We start from the raw sequence: 22302 nt of genomic DNA on the forward strand, positions 1-22302 counted from the left end.
TTCTCTCACTTTAACTTTTTGCCAGTGTGGGGTTATAGTTTTAAGTACATTTCCTTGATAACTAGATAAGTTGATCATAATTTTTGTTTTTTGTTGCCATTATGTTTGCCTCTTCTGTGAATTTCCTGATTGTGTCTTCTGCCCATATTCCTGCTGCATTGTCTGACCCTTTCCTTTGTATTCTTAAGAGTTATTTGTAATTTTCTAGTTAGTTCTCTTTTTTGTTTATATTTGATGCAAATAACTTCTCCCAATCTGTTTAACTCTATTTATGATATCTTTTGACATACCTTAGGACCTTAGATTTTCATGTGTCAAGTTTTTTGGGGTCTCGCTTAAAAATTTTTTCTTCTATTTCAAGGCCTTTAATGTATTTTTATGTATTTTCTTCTCGTACACATTTAGAGTTTGAATTAATCTGAAATTTAAGTTTTTCGTGTGTAATATAAATTCCCATATAGAACATGTACTTATGACCCTATCCTTTTCTTGCTTTTGTGCTGTCGTTACCATTATAATAGACCAGGTTCCTGCATAGATAGGAATCTCATTCTGAACTTTTTCTGAAGACTTGACTCCTTAATATGGGGTGATAGGGCAAGTTACTCTTATTATTTTTCAAATTGTTTTCCTTGGTCTTGGCTTGTTGCTCTTTCATACAAATTTTTGAATCCACTTTTTTAGTTTCCCCTGAAGAAAATCCTGCTGGGATTTTGATGAGAATTTCATTTACTTTTATAGATGAAATTAGGGAGAATTGACATTTTTATTTTTTAGAATCTAAATTGTAATGTTCATATTTATGAGTATAAAGGCTTTTCATTTATTCAAGTCTTCACTGTCTTTCAATAACAGTCTATAATTTTCCCCATGAATGTTTAGCCCATCCTTAGATATATTCCAGGGTCCCATAGAATTTTTACTGCTTTTAGGAATGATATCATTTTGTCTATTGCATTTTTCCAATTAGCAGTTATTAATGTATAGGAATGCTAATGATTCAGAAGTATTAATCTCTCATATCCATCCATTGTTCTAAACTTTATTTTTTTTAATGATTTATTTGTAGATCCTCTTTGATTTTTTTTGTGCGTACATAATCACAGATATCAAAATTTATATATATATTTTTTCTCAGACATCTTAAAGATAATTATCTTTGCATATTTGCTTTAAAAATGTTTGAAAACATCTTCTCCAGGTTTATAAGTATGGGCTTCAGTGTTTAAAAAGTGATATTTTTAATATGGTAAACTAAAAGTTTATGATTTTGAGACAGTTGAGTTGATACGTAAACCACCTCGTAATGTTTCTTTTGATTTTGTTGTTATATACTGTCTCTTCAAACAGATTGTGAACTCAGTAATCATAAAGAGCTTATGTCAGACTTCAGGGTGTTGCTGCCCTGGGTGTAAGAGCCCTGGCTAGAGAGCTTCTCAGTAATCGATTATTGGAGTGAGGTGTCTTTATCACCTTCCTGTTACCTCTCCATTCCTTAACTGTTCTGGGAGAATGAGGATTAAAATGCTGATCTTAAAATGGTGGGTAGCTGTGCCTTATGCTTGGTTAACATTTCCAGTTCAGCTCAACAAGTGTTTTTTTTATTAAATGCCACCTCCTCAACCAGCACCATGTGTGTGATGTTATAAGGTTATAAGTGAAGTGTGAGGCATGTTTTCTGTCTTGAAGAAGCTTATAAATCTAGTCATGCCACTCATTCTTCTTAAACACTTCTCAGCTCCCCCTTGCCCAGAAATTAAATAATCATAATCAAAGTGATAATAGATAACATTTATTGAGTTAATAGTATGTGCCAGGAATTCTGCCAAGCATTTTATTATATGTATCATCTTTCTTAATCCTCACAAAACCCTAGGAGGTAATTAATGTCATTATCCCTATTTTACAGATAAGGAAATTAAAGCTTAGAGAAGTTAAATTGTTGTTAAATAGCTTGTCCAGGGTTACATAGCTAGTAAATGACAGAGGAAGTCTGAACTTGTACTTTTAAGCAATATATCATACTTTTCATCATGGCATGAATGAGAGCCCTTGTGATTCAGCCAAGACCTGTCTCTCGCCCTTTTGTTTCTTATCATCTATAGTTGAGCCATACTGAGCAAGTTAGAGCTTCTTTAACTTGACATTTTCAGACTCACTTTTACTTTTGAAAGAGCTTGGTTGTTTTTTCTTTTGGGAAACCAGTCTCTCCTTGCCACTAGGTTTAGGCATCTCATTCTCTAGGTCTAGGGGCCATCTCTACATGCTTCTATAGTATTATAATCTTGCCACATAGTATAAAAATGGCCTGTTTCCTTTTCTGTTTTCCCACTAACTGGAGGCTAAGTCTGATTTACTCCTGGATCCCCAGGACACAGTACATGGTTATCTGGCACATACTAAGTATAAGAGCATTTGTTGAAAACCTAGCAAGTTGAAGGAAAAAAAAAAGATATATGAGAAGTTAACTTACAGTATCATTAATTAGCATGTATGCAATATAAATGGAAATAAAGTGGGTTAGTGAGAGGAGAAATGTAGGTGGCCCGAGTAATAAAGAAAGCCTTCTTTTCCATTAACATAAGATTTTTTTGTCATCTCCACCTTTCCTTCAGAATATGTCTGTTCTCATTTTCTGTCCTTTCTTATTAGTTACTTCATTTCATGGTGATTTTCCTAGTCTCGTTTTTAAATCATTTTAGACACTTCACTATTTCATTACTTTTAGCTTCTTCCTTCCTCTGTCACCTCTCTGTCTGCTTATCCTGCCCATTCTATCACTTTTCTTTTTCTTTTACTCTGCAGTGGTTTCAGGCACTTCAGTTTTACAGAGAAGTTAATGTTGAAAACAGATTTTTTTTGGACACGTGAATCCAGTTGAGTCATGCTGAAATTTAGACCCACACATTTAAACAGATCATACTTTAGACTGAATCTACTAAATAAGTTTAATATCAAATAGTTTCTCTAACATAAAAGCAGATGTGCTCCAAAACTGTCATCACAGAGCTAGAGTTCTCTAAAACCTTCTGTATATCGAAATGTATGTTACTCATTTTCTTCATGCCGAGTTTTCAATGCCTTAGTGTGCAGTTTGTCAAAATATTTTGCTACATGTACTTGCTGTGGAAGTTGTAAAAGTTTTACTAGGTAAAATTGGACTAATTCCTAAATAATGAAAGATTTAAAAGGTAAAGACGTGTGATTGTTACAGGTTTAAAATTTGGTTTTGTTTTGGAATGTGTGTGCACTATTTAGTAGCATTTTGTTTTATGTAGGTAAATACATTTGATTAGTTGACTTGGTTCTTTTCAACTTATTATGTTGTTATGTAAATACTATCACTTTTGTAATCTTTTATTAAGAAAAGTAAATAGTATTTTAATTGTTGCCAATTGTGAGCTTTTTAGCATCTGATCTTTCCCTCTTTTCATCTTTTTTCTACCATTATTACATACAGCCAATGATTTTGACTGCTGCTTTTAAAACAAAGAGCTACTTGTGACCAATTTTTTACTGTCTTTGTATGTGCTATGTAAAGCAAGTTGCCTGATAACTTGGCTAAGGGGTAAGGAATGGAAAACAAAAATGAACAATATTTGAGGAAATGTAAAGTGCTAGTTGTTTACACTGTTATTCTATGTTCTCATTATTTTGCTTTAAGATAAATTGAGTTTGATTTTATTTATTCTATTTATGAGAACTTATAAGTAGATGATATTTTCTATTTTTTTTATAATAAAGTTATATCCTAAAGACATTCTTCTCTGTACCTTTATATCTAATTATTGGTTTGTTGTTCTTTTTATTTTACTTTTTGGATGGATACTTTTTTTCTTTTGGATGAGGATCAACTAGTCTAATGATTATAAGAATCAGGTTTATCAGATTTCTATTTATAATTTATTTAAACTCTAATGTACTCTGCTTATTACAAAATTATTTGAAAATTCAGATTTTCTATGTCAAAGAGTTATTATCTAGAGCATAAAATAATTCCAAATGCAAATAGTATATGTACTGTTTGCTTCCTTTTAATATCTAGCATTCATTGGTCATTGAAATAGTCAATGTACATACATCATTGAGGAAATACATCTGTGACAGCAGTCATTCTCTTTATGTATTTTAGCCAGAATTGTTTTCTGTGCTTTGGTATTTTGTAATATCTGTTTTTTAGATATGAATTTAAATTGTTTCCTAAATCTGGTTTTGTACTCTGGATAAAAATAGGAATCTCTCGAAATGCATAAACATTAAATACTTGATCAGAGAAGGGAATATGGTGGTAGTGATGCACACTAACTGGATTTTCTTTGTGGAACAGCACTGAAAAGAGGCGCAGAGAGCAAGAAAATAAATACTTAGAAGAGCTAGCCGAGTTATTGTCTGCAAACATCAGCGACATTGACAGCTTGAGTGTAAAACCAGACAAATGCAAGATTTTGAAGAAGACAGTCGATCAGATACAGTTGATGAAGAGAATGGAACAAGGTAAAAAAAATGGCGTGTGCTTTGTTTTTGAGACATTGACAGTATGTGATTTTATTTATTATTAAGAAATTTCCTTGAACTTTGTAATTTTATTAAAGAAACATTTTCATTTAGATGCTGGTTATTTTAGAAAGTAAATCTGAGAGCCTTCTCGTTACAATAAAGTGGTTTATTAAGTTAGATTGGAAACTGGTTGCCTTGGGAGGTTATGGGGCCCAGTATAGGGCATAGAGTCAGGAGACAGAAGTTTTTTGTCAGAGCTGAGGTTCTGACATAGAGTTGAAAGGTAGTAGCTCAGTGTTAGGAAAATCCCTCCATCCGAATAATAAGCTCTGGGAAAATCGTGATGTATTTTTATGGTTTATATTTATACTACCCATATTTATTGGATACCTCACACTACAAAGCTCCTGGGTTGCCTACCAGAAACAAAAGCAAAGCACTTTAGAGAAACACTCCCACACCTGATCCCGTGGGATTCCAAGAGAAAAAGTGCTTCCGAGGGTGATTATATACTGAAAATTTATATAACGTATAAAAGAATAATCTATGTTGAGTAGGAGCACAAATAACAAGCAAGACCGGACCCCAAAGAACTTCAGATTAATAGAAGCAGTGTGAAAATACTATAAACAGATACGTTTAAAATGATTACAGTGATATGATTTTAAGATTTTAAAAGCTGGAAAATGGCTAGTTGGTGACAACTGATTTAGCAGATAGGAGAAACCGATATTTTGAGCCTGCAAAGCGAAGGACCAACAAGTGGCACGTGGTCCCTTCCCCGCTCAGTTGATCTCAGAACCCTGACAACCTGGCTCAGAGTCCCTACGCTGAAGGTGGGAGGATTCCTTTGGGGGAAATTAAGCAGTCCAAAGGAAAAGACACGCAAACTCTGACAGTAGGGAGTGATCTCCCTATTGCTCCTGCTCTTCACACAGCTACCAGTCAGAACTTCAGTTCCTCATTCATTTTTTTAATATGACTAAAAATCCAAATATTCATGAAAAACCTGTAATGTAGAAGAGAACAAACTAAGCAAACAAACAAAAAAAGGGAACTCAGAGGAAACACAGACAACGCAGGAGGCAGAAGAAAACTTCAGATAGCCAAACAGTCCTTCAGAGACAAAAGGGAAGATATTTGATCCATGAAACAGGAATAAGATGCTATAAAATGAAACATTCAAAACAAATAAATAACTCAATTAAAAATGGGCAAATAGACATTGCTCCAGAGAAGACATACAGATGACCAATAAGTACACAAGAAAACATGCTCAGTATCACTAGCCATCAGAGAGATGAAAATCACAATCAATTACACCCACAAAACAATAATATATTGTTCATGAAGTCATACACATGTAGTTTAGGTATAAAAACATGCTTAGAAATTATTATGCTGACCTCAGAAATACTGGTTACTTCTAAAAAGGGATAGAGGAGGAACAGTGGCCAAGCTTTACCTCTATTTGCAACATTACATTCATGTAAAAAGGAAAGACCTGAAGCAGACAACATTAACATCTGTGAAAAATGAATGGCGGCTGTGTGAATGTATGCTATGTCATTTTCTGTATTTTTTTTGGAATATTTCATATATGAAAGTGAAAAAATCCATCTATGTGTTCAGTAATACCATATTTGGTTTTTGATGAACTAAGTAGTCTGACAGAAACTTTCATTTAAGTATTATGCTTTAAGATGATGGATGGATGATTTCAACAGCACTTCACAAAAGAATTTCAAATCACTTAGGGGTTATAGTTTTATCAGTCAGATCATGACATGAATGTGAAAGGTTAGCTAGATATGTAGACTCACAAAAGAAAAGTCATATCTTCGCTCTTTCTTCAGTGGCAGTTGATCAAATCAGAAAAGAAAAAAGAAAAGGAAGAAATAATCATTCTTTTATAATTTGTTAATTTCTTGAAAACTTTTGGTGCAGACTTTTTAAAAAGGCTGTATATACATTCGTACCATTTTTTCTTACTGTTGAAACACTGAACTTAGTAGGTCAGAATTCAGATCTTCCTGCTACCACCTATTAGTTATGTTATTTGGGATACATTACTTAACCTTTGTGACCCAGTTTTATCATTTACGGAATAAGTATTATTAAGATTAAATAAGAGTTTGCCTAGATCATAAATACATGTTATTTGAATCTGAAATTAGGTGAATCCAAGTCGTCTTAAACTTGCCGTTCTGGAAATAAGCCTTTTTAGGATGTGTGACTTTTTGGTTCTTTATTGTAGAGAAATCAACAACTGATGATGAAGTACAGAAATCAGACATCTCATCGAGTAGTCAAGGGGTGATAGAAAAGGAATCCCTGGGACCTCTTCTTTTGGAGGTAGCTATTCGTATTGTCTCGGAAAGTGATCAGAATCTTTGCTTTAGCCACATTGGTTTTTCTTTCTCTTCTTTTCTGTCTTAAATCCAATTAATAATTTATAAAAGAAAGTTTTAAAGAACTTGAATATTTATTTTATTTTGGAAACTATTTTGACAGTTGTCAGTATTTCAGAATTAAATGTGATAGTGAACATAAGAAATTTTCATAAAGCCATTCTAAACAGTTTTGAATGAGGGATGTCTCACTTTATTGCAGTAGGTATTTTCCTGGAAAGTTTTCTAACTAAAAATTTGTTAATTGTTTACGTGAACATTGTAAGAGAATGTACTATTTTAACAGTCCTCTATCAAACTTTTTAAAGTAAAGAACTATAAAATGGGACTTACTTTGTAATTACTGTGTAATTTTCATCCTGCTTTTTCTGTTTAGTTTTCTCTCCCACAGATGATTTAGTATTCTCAACACAGATGATTTGTTTCCAAACAGGGTCATCACCTTAAGTGCTCTCATACATGAATGACATGAATGCTTAAAAACGTGTGTGTGTGTGTGTGTGTGTGTGTGTGTGTGTTTGTTTGTTTGTATACACACTCATGCCCCATAGTGTATGCTTTTCTATCTCTAGGCCTAATTTATACACACACAACATTTATTGTATACATATATATATTCGTATGCATGTATTTGTATTTTGTGTATAAAAAGCATATAACATATATACTTTATATATATAAAATAAATTCTCCTTTCCTTCTCCTACCTCAAGGCCCTCCTTTGTGGTAAAGTCTTCATAATAACTCAAACTGTATAGGTCTCTCTATTTTCTAACTTGTTTAAACATTTTTTTCCTGTTACTCTAACCATCTCTGTGTTTTTGTATTCACCATAATTCCCTCTACCAACACTGCTCAAAATTCAGTACTTGCTTTTCTGATTCCAGAAATATCATGTATTCTCTTTGCTTCGCCTTTCATTTCTGTAGAGATGACACCCAAGTATGTATTTCTTGCTTTAACTTTTACTTATAATCCATTCCTGTAGTTTTGACAGGCTGCTAAATATTTTTGATTCTCCTATTAGCAACTTCTCTCTCAGAATCTAAATTATTTATTTCCCTTCCACATTATACAAGTACTTTCTTATTTTAGACTATTGATTTTAATGATTTTTGTTAGGAGAATGAGCACATATTCTGTAGAATTGTAAAATACAAAAGACATTGGCCTTTGAACCTCGATGGAAACTACTCTCTGAGCCAGTGCATACACGTACAGCTGGGAAAGGAGGAAGCTACTACATGTAATGGACTCTGATTTTTTTTATCATATTCTTTTCACAACCCATTAAATTGACTGCATGACACATGACTACATTTTGGAAACAGTGTTGTAGCAATTATAGTAAAAATGTTAGTGGTAGAATCTAGACATGGTGGATATACAAATATTCACTATAAAATTCCTTCAACTTTGCTATAATTTAAAAAATATTTAATATAACCTGTTAGAGGAAAATAAGTTAAAGAAAAGTACTTTAGGCTCATTTCCCACTTCTGCTCCATCTCTTCCCCTCGCTTGGTCCCTGTCACTTACCATCCCGCTACCTGCATACACTTGGGCCCTTCCTGGAGACCCGGTCTATCCGAGCACTTACTGCTGATCCCTGCTACTCTGCAGAATGTTACTAGACTAGTCTTTACCTGGTCTCCAGTTTTTTATGGGGTTCTGCCTGCCTTCTTAGTACCCTGAGTTTAAAACTGGCCTCAGAACTTTATGTCTGCTTTCAGTTTATTAAATAGTTATTAAATTTATTTTCTGCACATAATATCATTTGAGATACTGAAGAAGTATAAGGTATGGAGGACCTTGTGATTTCTGGAGCTCCTATAGGAAAATGGCAGTCATCTAAATCCTAGTTCCACCACACGGCCCTCAGAAACCACAGAAGTCAACAAGGAGAGCTCCAGACTGTCCACAGACTGAATACGGCACAACCGAAGACAGCGAAGACCACTACCAGTAGTGCTTTAGTTTCTATAAACATTTGTTATGCTGTATGAGAAAAGCCCACAGCACTTTAAAATGAACAGAAAGTGACAGGAAAACATCTATTCGGAACTGCCATACAAAGAAAACAAAGTAAGAATTATTTTTTTTAGCTGAAGAAATTATTACCCTAAAAACCACTGTGAATCAAAGGAAAATTGTAATACAACATTACACATGAATTCAGTGTCATTAGGCAAGCATTTTCAAATATGAAAAAAGCACACATCAAATTCCAAATTCCAAAAACTCAGAATAGAAATAAATGTATTTAAGTTTTTGACTAAAGGCACAAATAATATTTTTATGTGTGAGCTATAGATATATGAAACAGAGACCGTAAAATAGAATTACTAACTTTTACAGACTTCACAGCGGCCTTCGTGGACAACCTCTTCTATCCCTCTTCTGTACTCCCCAGCCCTGTCCTTACTGCCTTAAGCTTCACAGAGTCTAAGCCAGGGCAGCTGAGAAGAGGTGGCAGAAAAGCCACCATGAGATGTCCATTGAATTATCCAGGCTGCAGTTTAGAGCTGCTCTGTTCAATAAGATAGCCACTAGCTGCCTGTGGCTATTCAAAGATGAATAAAATTAAAAAATTTATTGTTTCAGCTTCACCACCCATATTTAGAGTGCTCAGTACCCACATGTGGTTAGTGGCCAGTGTATTGGACAGCACACGTATAGAACACTTCCAACATTGCAAAAAGTTGTGTTTTGCAGTATTGATCTAGAGTGACTTATTCAGATAGAAGATCCGCCCGTCCAGAAAGTGACCAAATAGCCACCATAATATGACAAATCCTTGCCATACAGTTTCCAATTGATTCCCTCCTCCCACCTTTTTAAAACATAAGTAAAGGGAGCATGAATTAACAATGAAGGCGTCGGAGATAATTTCTTCACATTTAAAGAGAAAGTGGTATTAGAATTTGTTTATTTAACAAATGTTTATTACTTGGCCCATAGTAAGTACTTACCAGTACAGGCATTTATTTTAAGCTCCTCATTTTGCATTGCTCTTTGTTGCAATTTATAAATTCCTTGCCTCCTATTCAGAGCTCTGCATGATCTGGTTCTGATGCTCCTTGTTTCCCACTATTCTCTAAGAAGAATTCTGTTTTCGTCAGGAAGGTCCACGTACACCTCGCATGTGCACCCAGGCCTCCTTTATACCATTCCCTACCTTGCCGTGTGGCACTTGACACTACTGCCTCTCTCATAAAACCCTTCCGTGGTGTCTCTGATCGAACTCTTTCCTCTCCCCTCTGGCTGCTCCTCAGCTTCTTGTGCACATTTCTTTACCTGTCTCTTAAATGTTAGCGTCCTCCAGGGCTTTGGTCCTGACTCTTTTCCTTTTCTTTAAAAAAAAAAAAAAATTTCTCTGCACATATTTTGGGCAGTTTTATCTACATCTGTGTCTGTGTTTATATGATATATTCGTACATGTGTGCACATGTATGTGTGTGTAAAGTATTAATTAGAGTTCTCTGGATTTCAAGCAACAGATGCAATTCTGACTAAATTAAGTAAATATGAATTTATTAGAATGCTATTTAGATATTACAGAAACATGTTTGGAAATAGGATGAAACCAAGGTATCTTAAGGGGGCTAGAAAGCAGAAACTATACAAATGGTCTCAGCAAGACTCATTTGGGCAGTACTTTGCTGCTGGAATGAATGTATTCCAGCCATATTTGGTCTTTTTATAATTTTCCTCAAGGTTCACATTTAGGGAGGAAGTTTCCTACTGGCCTGATTAAGAATCTTATGAGACTTTTTTTTAATGGGGAAGAAGTAACTCCCCAAAGGAAATCAGATATTCTATGGAAGGGGAAAAGATGATTATAGTTAAAAACAAATAAACAAAAACCCAAACGGTACTGTATGTACCTGTAAATTGCAAATGCCTGTCTTTAGCCAAGATCCATCATCATAACTTCCCTTTCATTATATACTGCTGCCTTTTGAGCATCCTCGTCCGAGTGTTCCTCAGTCATTTCAAAGATAACATTTCTAAAAATTAATTTATAATCTGTCTCTTTACATTGTTTTTTTTTTTAAAAAAAAAGTCAAAAAATGAAAAACTAAATTTTTTTTTCCGCCTTGAATCTTATTTCTCAGGGAAAGGCACTTACTCACCAAAACCCTAAAGTCATTCATGAAAAATCACCCCAAGTGTTTGTTCCCACAGCTGCTAGAAGTGACCAAATGCTATTTGTTCTGCTTTTGTCAAATTCTCTTCTATCACCTCTACTGCCTTATTTCAGGCTCTCATTTCAACTGAAGTATCACAATAGCATTGCAACTGGTCTCCTTGCTTCCGGTGGCCACACTACACCCACTGCCAGATGATCTTTGTAAAAGCAGATCATGTCAGTCTCCTGCTTAAAAACAGCACCTCATTGCCTCAAAGATAAATTTGTTATTGTTTTTCTTTTCCTTGAAGCTTTTTAAAGAAAAAAAAATTTACCGTTAAATATAATGCAAATATGACAAGTACATGCAAAGTGGTTCCTTTTTTTTTTTTTTTTTTTTTTTTAACCTCTGCGCCATTTCCTGTTTTGAATAGCCTTTCGCATCTCATTCACCTGAGCTGCTTCTCTGTGTCTTCTAATCCTTGGCTCAAGCGTAGTGTGGCCTTCTTCCAGGAAACCTTCCTGATGATAATCATCTCTTCACCCATTTCGGGTACCTCACTTTGGTGTTTAATGTTTATGAATTGCTCTATTGTACTATATTGTAACTGTACATATTTGTCTTTTTCCCTTCAGAGACTATAAAACTGTTGAGAATTATGTGTTTTATATCCAGAACTTTGTCTAGTGACTAACACGTAGGTGATAGAGAAGCTTATGTAGTCATTTAAAGCCAGGGCCCTGTGAGAACCCTACCCACTGTGAGACCCACGGCAGTCCTCCTCACAGAGCGGAATCCTGGGTGGAGGGAAAATCTCCGCTCAAGATTGATGATGTTGTACCGAACGGACAGGCATTTGTCATCATCTCCTAGGTGCAGCCCAGTGGAAGACCAGCTGTCGAGACTTCATGAAATAGGAAGATCCCTTCCCGGGAACACATGTGGAGGTTAATTATATGTACAACGTAATAGGGAAACTTGTGAAATAAGGACAAGTATTGGCAGATTATATTAATCACACGCACTTCTAGAAATTAGAGATATTTGCATATTTATGTAGTCTCAAAGAGTATTCCCTGAAATGTTACCAATCTCTTAGGGATGGGATTTTGGCAAATCTTCTATCTATTTCATTTTCATATTTAAAAACTTTTTGCAAGAATATATTTCATTTATAATTTTAAAGAAAATAAGCATTTTCAGCAAAAGACAGGCTGTCCGCCTCTCAGGAGTGGGGCCAGGAGGACAGCTCTGCGACTGGCAGAGCCTTTGTCGGCCTGTTTCCCAGGCCATCCTTTTCTGGGGAAGCTGAGAAGAAACATGGTGCCCCACACTTCACAGAGGAAACAACGAGTCCTTGTAAGGGAGGCGAAGCAGACACCTGGGGGAGTCCTGCACTCCCTGTAAGGCCGGCCGGCCGTGTTTTCCAGAGGCCAGTTGCTAGAATAATTTCCCAGCCTGGCAATGAGGCCACGTGCAGTCAGTGGGGGGAGACCTTGGAGAAGCTCCAGGAAGTCTGCCGCAGTGGGAGACTGCAGGGCCTCCGGGCCTGCTGCAGTGAAGGAGAACTTTGAAATCCTTTGGTTTTACTAAAGGCCTTAAAAATAATTGTACCAGATAGTCTAGGTGAATCCCTGGACCTTGCTGGTCCTGGGAGTCTGCACACCAGCCCCAAACCCACCACTGACCAGTCTTCAGACTGGGTAGAAATGATTTCTGAGAGTGGGTCTCGGTCTCTCCCAGCCCCTCTGCAGATGATGGGTAACTTCCAGAGACATCCAGAGACAGACATGGAAAGTGAAGAAAGCGAGGGAGAGACTGGCTGTGGCTTTGAAGGTAGACAGAGTCTCCAGGGAGAATGAGGAGCCAAGAAGGATGTGCTGAGAAAAGATTTACAAAAGGAGAAAGTAATGCTGAGGAGTTGGGTGGCATGGCCCTTGGAAAGTGTTTCACCATAAAGCAGCCAGGTTTTACTCGCCTGCCTTTCACGTCAGTCTTGTTTCTTGCTCTGAACTGTGATAGTTTGTTATACCCAAGCTGGTCTTTATTAAACTCTGAGAGACTACAAAGAAAAAATTATGTTGTATTTACACTAATTCAATTAATAGCTAAGAAAGTTTTAAAGAATTTTTAGATCTACTTTTAAAAAATTGATACATTTACCCTAATAAATTGAAATTTTAAAAAATTCATTATCCATATCTCAGTTATCCCTATTTTACATAAATTGCAGAGTGAGTGAGTATGAGTGTGTGTGTGTTTGTGTGTGTGTGTTTGTGTGTGTGTGTGTGTATCACCTGCTATGAAATTTATAGCTAATTTGACGACAAGCTAGTCAGATATGAGGGTGCTTTCCTATGCTCGTCAAAACCCAAAATAGTTTAGCAAAGGATTTATTTAGTGTTGAGGTTTTCAGATATTAATCGCACCCTTCTTCCTTTTGCATTATTAACTAAATGAGAAACAGCACAACAATCAAGGGGAATAAATTATTAGGAATATTTTGTGAAAGAAAATATTAGGATTATCTTTAATGAGAGCAATGTGCCTGTACTTGATTATTTTTTTAAAATTTTGTTTGAATCGCAAATCCAATGATATGAAGATATAGTTCTAAGTTTATTTTAACATTTGATTTAAATAATCCTCTTAGTTGAAAAAGACACCTCACATAAATGAGGTAGTTGATAATGGAAAAATATATCATTGGATGAGCTTATTACTACAGTCACGATACTCATTTTAAAATCCGATTCACAATTATGCAGCGGTTTTTATTGAAATTCCATCTCTCTTGATCTCAGACTAATCAAAAGATGTTGCATTTTCACATTTAAAAAAATGGGTTTAATGTCCACTGAAACTCTGACTGGACGGTTTTTGAGCAGGTAAAAAGTTCTGTTTCTAAATGTTTAAACTGAGAAGATAATTTTTATGAGCGATTCGTGTCATTTTCACCAACAAAATCAAAATTATGGTATCATTTTAAAACATCCATTTTCACATGCTATCTCTATAGCATCAGTGTCTTTTTGAAAGGCAGTTCATAAATAAGTAAGGTGCCACTGTCTACCTCTCCATTTTGGATCTTCTCTTGGGATTCCATGGTTTACGATATGTAACTGTCAGGACTGAGTGAGGCACCAGGGTGTCGTTATGTTTATTAAGTTTAATTTCTTATGTTTTGGGTTACACTATAAATGGAGGTTCTAATTTTTTTCCTGCACCCCTGTAGATATTCTGCTCAACCTGGGGCACATATGTCTCCTTTTGGTGACCTCCGGCTCTGTCTCGGTGCATAAGTGGCCCTCTGTGATTTGGCCTCTGTCCACCTCTCCAGACTTATTTCCTGCCACAAGCCTGCTTTGTACCATGTACCCCAGCAACTCCAAACTGCTTTTTCATTTCTTTATGTGCCGTTTCTAGGATCTTCTTCCCTCAAACCTCTTTCGCTCCTTCACTATGCCTTTTATAAATACGGTAGGGACCTGTAAAGAGTCTGTCTTTGCCCCCACCCTGACCTCAGATTAGGTATCCTTCCTTGTGCTCATAGAATGTTCCGTGTATGTCTCTGACACTACATTTATCACTGGTATTATGTTTATGTCTGTCTACCATAAGTGCCTTGAGGGTAGAGAGCAGGTCTTAACCTATAGTTTAGAGATGTTTATGACTGAATGCTTCGGTCAGTCACTTGCTTCACATTTGCTACCATAAAATTTCTTTCTAAGGAAGAAGGTTGACATATTCATTCATGCCTATTTGAAACATTAGTGTACAGTCTGTTTATAAGCCTGACCCCTCCACAGAGAACATACAGTATTAAATCTTCTATTCAGTCCCCCCTTTTAATGACAGATTTCTCATCTCTTTTTCAGTACGAGAATGCATATGTTTATTCTTTTATCTTTTTACTTCCCAACCTCTTGATCCTTTTTTTTCTTCTTTTTTTTTTTTGGCTTCGCAGGCTTTGGATGGATTTTTCTTTGTTGTGAACTGTGAAGGGAGAATTGTATTTGTGTCAGAGAATGTAACCAGCTACTTGGGTTACAATCAGGAGGAATTAATGAATACCAGTGTCTACAGCATACTGCACGTGGGGGATCATGCGGAATTTGTGAAGAATCTGCTACCAAAATCACTAGGTACAAAGAAGTGTGTTTTTTAAAAGAATATGAACTTTCTAGAGATTCTCCTTATATAATGTTATTATTGTTATAACCCATAGTATTATTCTAATATATGTTATATTTAAAATATTTTTAAATTTAGTTCATCTTGAGATGTAAAGGGGGAACATCATCAAATAGCTCAGCAGTTCCCAGCTTTTCCGACACCAGGGGCCAGTGCTCCTACGAGAATCTGATACCCCATGATTGGAGGAGATGCTAACGCTGGGAAGCGGCTGCAAATACAGATGAAGCTTTGCTGGCTTTCCCGCCACTCACCTCCTGCTGTGTGGCCCTGTTCCTAACAGGCCACGGACCAGTACTGGTCCATGGCCTGGGGGTTGGGGACCCCTGAAATAGCCAATAAAGAGCATTGCTTTTATCGTCTTCCTCTGGATAATGCCACAAATCATGTGACCATAGTGGGAGGCAGAGCAGATAGTTTCTTTGCCACAAAAAGCTTCTGCTTGAAATTCCCTTTGTTTCCAGTTTTAATTATGTCCAAGAAAGAGACAAATGTATATCCTTCCTACCAACCTGCCTCAAGGGGAAAAAGCAAAGAGGAAGGTGAAAGGGAAAAGGGAGGAAGGAGAGGGGAGGGAGGGAGTGGAGGTGGTGGAGTAAACTGCCATATCACATGTTTACTGAAATTAACACTTCTGAATGTACGTGCTTTCGACTCAGGAGTTCCAAATGTGGTTGGATGGGTGGTTCTCCGACGAAGGATCTTAGCTCAGAGGATGAGTGGGGTCCGATTTCCAGCCTCTGTTCCATTCACTAAGCCTTGCGCCTAATCTTAAGCCTATATGTGCTCCGAAATTGCGGGGGTGGGGAGAGTTTTGGCTAGAGATCCTATAAAACTAAACCAAACATGCAGATTAAATGTTATCCATAATTCTCTATTTTCTACATTGTTTACTTCATGGAATGGAAGCCGATTTGCCCTTTGAAAAATGTAATAAGTGTTTATTAGCAACTTGGGACCTGAAATAATTGTTTCTATTAAAATCAGTAGTTTGATATTTGAATTATCAAGGGGTCTTATATGTTTTGTCATAGAATTTTAGAGTGGAAATGACTTTAGAGATAATATAGTAGATTTCTTTATTTTAAAGATGAGGCAAAGATTAAGTAATTAAACCAAATCTCATAACTAGCTCATAGCAGAACTGAGACTTCTTACTCCAGTCTAGGTTAGTTCCATGATTTCCTCTAACAGTTACAGAGTGATGACATAATGAAAATGAAGGAGGGTCGATGGAGAGGATAAGATAGGAGCACTGTTGGGAATGGTGAGAGAACCACCTTAAACGCCCTCTGACCGCCTCCGTGGTTTGCATGTAACATTGTAAGTGGGAAATGGTGACCCGCCACGTAGAGATTGGGTCTCACTGGAAATATACAGACATCTTTTCTATAACTGAATTCAGTTTTCTTACACTGAATCAGGTGACATTTCTGTTTTAACAGCCATTTTTATATAGTAACTTATAGATTACCCACAATATTCAAGGTATTGCAGCATATAATATGTGTGAATAAGATTAAGTGCCAAAAAAAAATGATTATAAGAAACAAGATTGGTCTCTACCCTTTTCTAAATATTTTTTTTGAGTCAAAGACTCCTTCGAGAAACTTTGAATCCCCTCCCCAGAAAGGTGTGCATGTACACAAGCCCACCCTTAGGTGTCCGTGCTTGCCAGGGTAAAACTCCTGCTTAACAATGGACCTATGGTTTTCAATCATTTTTTTATTGCCAGAGTGTAACCAGAAACAAACGGAAAAGCTGTTAATTAACTGCTGTAAAATTCTAAATAAAAGAGCTAGTAAATTAATTTTTAATTTTTGTCTTTAACTGTTTATAAAGGCTGTTAATGAATTAGGGTATTTGTAAGTTCTTATCTTCAAGGGGGAATTCTATACACTCTCTTAGAAATTTTACAGTTTTCTAATGGGTAGACATTTTGATTTGCTAAGGAAGATAAGTATCCTGTTGCCTCAGGATAACCTTAGATCTAAAGAGGTCTGTCTGTCTTTTAATCCAAGTATCTAATTAAGCAGATGGCTAAAGATATGTCTTTTGTATCTTCAGAGCTTGTATTTTTTCCACTTTATTCACAGGCATATAATCAATTTTTCTTCCACAGTAAATGGAGTTCCTTGGCCTCAAGAGGCAACACGACGAAATAGCCATACCTTTAACTGCAGGATGCTAATTCACCCTCCAGATGAGCCAGGCATCGAGAACCAAGAAGCTTGCCAGCGGTATGAAGTAATGCAGTGTTTTACTGTGTCGCAGCCAAAATCAATTCAAGAGGATGGAGAAGGTAAAACAAAGGATGGTTTTAAGGTGTTTGATTGCTTTTTCCATGGCTTTCTGGAGTAGGGAGGTAATTAATCATAAAAACTACCTTCTTCAGAGAGTATTCTTGGTTACTGTATTATGTTATAAGGGCTATTCAATTTGCTATTTGTTAAAGATACTTAAGAAAAAAATTGCTAATATCTAGAATCACTCCTTTAAAATGCCCGCAAATTTTCAATTTTAAGCTGGCATTCCCACTAAAATGTCAAATTCAAACCAACTTGCTGCCTCGAAATAAGAGATGTCACTGACTGCTGCCAGCTGGAAATGTACCAGATGCAGCAGGCTGCTGAACAGCTCTGATTTTTTAAAGTTTCAAGTTTAGAGTATAGGGAACATTGGAGGATAGAGTTAGCATTTTTAAGGCCATACAAGGTAATTTATAAGGAGAAAGCTTATGAACAGATGAAAACACAGCTGAAGCTCTAATATGAACATGGTATCAACATGGCATTAACTATGTGGCAGTGGATGAGTTTTCCATGTGAACTTGGACTGAGCTAAGTTAAGAACACCACAATTGGGAAATTCAAGGAAGGACCTGGGAAGGTAGGAGAAAGAGAAGCCAGTCAGATACAAAGAAAGGCCACGTTTGTAGCCAGTCTCACCAGAGAATGGGTGCCACAGTCAGCTGGGGACTTTCTGCATAATACACATTCAAGGCTGTCTTATGTGATTAAAGATCATATTTAGCTGTGTGATACTGTGTGTGGCGCTCAAAAAAAATTGGAAGTGGGACTTTGAAAAAATTATAGATCCTTTAACATAAAGTCCTCTGTCAAGGGCAAATTATGCTTCTTCAGAAACAGTTAAATGTCGTTTTTCTCATGATAATTATCTTCACAGTGATTGTAAGAATAATCTTTGTGCCATTAAGTACTGATGAGTATAGGAAATTGATGATAAAACTGTAGTTTAAAAACCACTATGTTGCCTAAATCTAGCCGGAACTACTACTTCAAGTTGATATCATCCAAGTACATAAGATGCATCAGTCTTCTCTAGTTTACGTAAGAACGTTCCATGGGAAGGAATAATTTATGCTAACTAGATCTCTACCTTAAGTTGCCAGTTTTTGGTTGCCAGCAATTTTATTTCTATACTATTAGATCAGAATGACTCCACTATCAGATCCTATGTCATGTACTGTTTCTATAAAAATTGTTAATGGCAAGTAATAGATGTGACTCATTTTCTAACCTCTTCAATTTCCCCTTCTTGTTTTGGGCAGATTTCCAGTCATGTTTGATTTGTATTGCACGGCGATTACCTCGGCCTCCAGCTATTACGGGTGTAGAATCCTTTATGACCAAGCAAGATACTACAGGTACGAACTACAAAGTTCAGAATGTTCCATCAGTATTAATGATGTGACTATGCTTTTAAAACTAATTACGTCCAAAATTTTGTGTCCTTCTGTTCTCTGATATTCGGCCTCTGTTGACTAGTCTTATGCAGAAAACATTTTAAGTGGTGGTTTTGATAGTGTGCATTTTAGACACTAATCATTGTCACAAGCAAAGTGCTGGGGAGAACATTATTTTATAACTATTCACATACCTGTATTTGTTTTGATTACAAATTATTTTTTGTAATCATGGAATAAATTAAGAAATACGGCAATGTAGATATAAATATATTCATTTATAAATGGATACAAGTGTGGTGGTTTTACTTTATGTTTAAATATATCTGGCTATTTTTTTCCCCTTATTCTTTTTTTAAAAAATTTATTCAGCACACAATTATTGACTGCCTAGAAATGCCCGTCACTGTGTGTGATTGCTCAGGGCATACATGGTTGAGCAGAAAGCAACAATGTAATTACAAATTGTGGTATGTTATATGATGAAAAAGGTGTGAGATGGTATAAGGTAGGCTAGCAGGAAGGACCTCTTTTAAAATTAGCTGGTTAACAAAGGCTTAAGGAGCTGATAATGAACTCAAGCCCGAAGGATGAGGTGGTGCCAACCAGACAAAATGTGGATTTTGGAAGGGGACAGTGAGAAAGGGGCATGCTGCAGAATGAGTGCTCCTGACTGAGGAAGCAGAGCTGCAGAGCCCTAGGTAAGACACACAGGTGCGTGTGAAGAGTGAGAGAACGGCAGGAGAGCTACAGTGAGTGGAGGTGAGAGCGCCTGAAAGTAAGGCCTTCCACTTCAAGGCCGACTTCAGTGTGATTTTCAGCAAAACAAATTGCTATTATTCTTTACAATTAGTAAGGTATTTTTCTTATACTACATAATTTTATCTTTGCTCTAACACATCAGATTTTCATACTTTTATCAATCAGAATTATATATTTGTCACTCCTCTAATTTTAAAATAGATACTGTATTTTTTATCAGACTGAGATTTAAAAAGTCATTTTTACTAAATTTTATTCTTTATGAAAATTTAGTTTTTACATACTTTTTCACCTTTACCATTGTTTATATGAGCCTATTACAATATTTACTAATTTTTTAGTCCCAGAAATCTGATATTCCTATGTCGTGTGTTTTATTCTTGCATTTTTAAACTGTCAACTACTCTTACTAAAGAGCGAGTAGGGATAAATTAGCACAGATAATAGAATATAGTAAAGAGAATGTCTAGGAGCTTGGGGATACACATCTGAAAGCAGCAGTTATCAATTACCGTACCTTTCTTCATTCCCAGTTTAAGTCTACCATGTACATGTTCCTTTCCATTTTCCACCAGTGAACAGCATTGGAAAAATTTAAAACCATTATTGAAAACCAAAAAGTTCATTGCATGGAAGAAAAATAGGGTTCACTAAAAAATATAACTGGTCTTTTGTGTCAATAAAACCAAATAAGGGCTTGTGAGAGAGCAGAATAAAAGCCCATTTGGAAAGGGTGATTGTTAGGCCACAGAATAAATGTGGGAGATGAGGAGGGCTAAAAGTTATGAGGCTAATTTAGGAACAGTATTTTTCAGCTTTTCCTCATATTGCATTTCTATAAATTGAATCCTAAATTGGATTGGTGTAAAGAAGACTGTATTTTTCCATAGAAAGATTGTTATCACTGTTTTGTTTCTAACCAAGGATTCAGCATGAAAATCTTAGATATACTTGATTTAAAAATAAATTTATAAAAATTTTAAAAATTAAGCTCAGGATCATAAAATAATTATAAATCCAAATAGTACCTCAGAGATCATAGAATTTAGGCTGCCCAATTTACAAATGAGGGAATGTCGATTTTTCTTTAGGCCCTAATATAGAAGTCTTTATTTATATTACATTGCCTTCCACCAAACAACTCTTAAAAGGGCATCACTGTGCTGTACACACCTAGTACACAGAAGATAATAAAGAAAATATAAGACACAAAACAGAAAGATGCCAGAGAAATATAAAATAGTCTTAAAATGTAAAACTGATATATCATAGAAATGATTTAGATTAAACATAACTAATTATAGTAAGTGTTAGATATTTAATTCCTTAAAATTTTAGTAATACTTTTAATCCTACATGGGGTGGTTCCTGTTCCTTAAAAAAGAAAAAAGTCTTCTACCAGGAAATGTTGAACAGTGGTTTATTTATTTGTTTGTTTGGTTGGTTGGTTGGTTGGTTGGTCTGTTGGTTAAACTTCCCTCTAGCAAGCAGAGATATTCTAAATCAACCTATTCATGATTCTCTCCTAAGATAGTCATTGCCTCGCTTACTCATATGTTATCATTGCTGATAATTTAACCACCTTCTCTTCTCTAGTGTCACAATTGCAAACTCTCTTGCTGTCTCGTGGGCCAATACTGACATGAACACATAAACGTGTGTACACACACATGCGCTTCTCCCTTAGTCACTGCCTGTGAGGAGTATTACTGCCTGTGGGGATTATGTAACAGTGCTTTCTCTTCTGTAACCAGCTCTTGATCTCTGACATAATAAGAGACAGGGAGTAAATAATTAAAATTCTTAGAACATCCAAAATTGTAGTTTCAGTCACAGAGTTCATCAAACTTTCTCTGAATTATTCTTAAATAACAAAATTTCCTTCTTTAAGTTTTAATTTGTGTTTTTTTCCTACCATCTACATTTATGTCAGGACTTCAGCAACAGCCTGCTCAGACAGGCTCAGGCACATTAGATTCAAGACTAAGTTAAAGAGGTCCAATAAATACTCATTTCTAAACAAACCAAGCGAAATACGTGAAGACGTGATTGGTTAAAGGAGACACAAACAGTGCAATAGATTTGAGCTGTTTGTGTAAGAAAAGGGAAGATGAGGGAAAGACAACCAGGCATTCATAGAAGTGGAAGCATGAGTGGCGAATAAACATGAAAAAATACGCAACCTCGTTGATTGGGGAGAACAAATTAAGACCATAACCATTTTTCACCTACTACTTGGAGAAGGAAGAAGAAAGAAGTCTGACAATACCAAGTGATGGAGAGGATGTTGGATTAACAATCACTCTCATATATGTTTTTGGAAAACAATTTAATATCACGAAGTTGAATATTCACATAACGTAGGACACAACAGTTCTATTCCTGCATGTGTACCCTAGGGAAAGTCTCTCTCACACACATGCACCATGGAAAATGTGAAAGATATTCATAGCAGCACTGATTGTAATGACAAAAAAACTGGGAACAATTTAGGTGTCCATTGACAGGAGGATGTGAAAACAAAGGGATGTGACAAATGAGTACAAACTTAATGAAATGCTATTAGTAGTGTTCAGGTTCTGAATTGGATGCTGGGTTT

General features: G+C 35.9%; 1 protein-coding gene across 9 annotated transcripts in view; it reads left to right on the plus strand.

Annotated features, from left to right (window-relative positions):
* The window catches only part of NCOA1 (nuclear receptor coactivator 1), a 189106-nt gene that overhangs the window by 108589 nt on the left and 58215 nt on the right, over window positions 1–22302 (plus strand). For all 9 annotated transcript variants that reach the window (XM_036223966.1, XM_016121706.2, XM_036223965.1 and 6 more), the window contains 5 exons: window positions 4328–4494; window positions 6755–6852; window positions 15009–15186; window positions 17358–17537; window positions 18807–18902. In XM_036223966.1, coding sequence (XP_036079859.1) covers window positions 4328–4494; window positions 6755–6852; window positions 15009–15186; window positions 17358–17537; window positions 18807–18902 — 719 coding nt within the window. The remainder of the gene's footprint in view (window positions 1–4327; window positions 4495–6754; window positions 6853–15008; window positions 15187–17357; window positions 17538–18806; window positions 18903–22302) is intronic.

The sequence above is a fragment of the Rousettus aegyptiacus genome, unplaced genomic scaffold, assembly GCF_014176215.1.
Source record: "Rousettus aegyptiacus isolate mRouAeg1 unplaced genomic scaffold, mRouAeg1.p scaffold_m13_p_7, whole genome shotgun sequence".
NCBI classification, from domain to species: domain Eukaryota; kingdom Metazoa; phylum Chordata; class Mammalia; order Chiroptera; family Pteropodidae; genus Rousettus; species Rousettus aegyptiacus.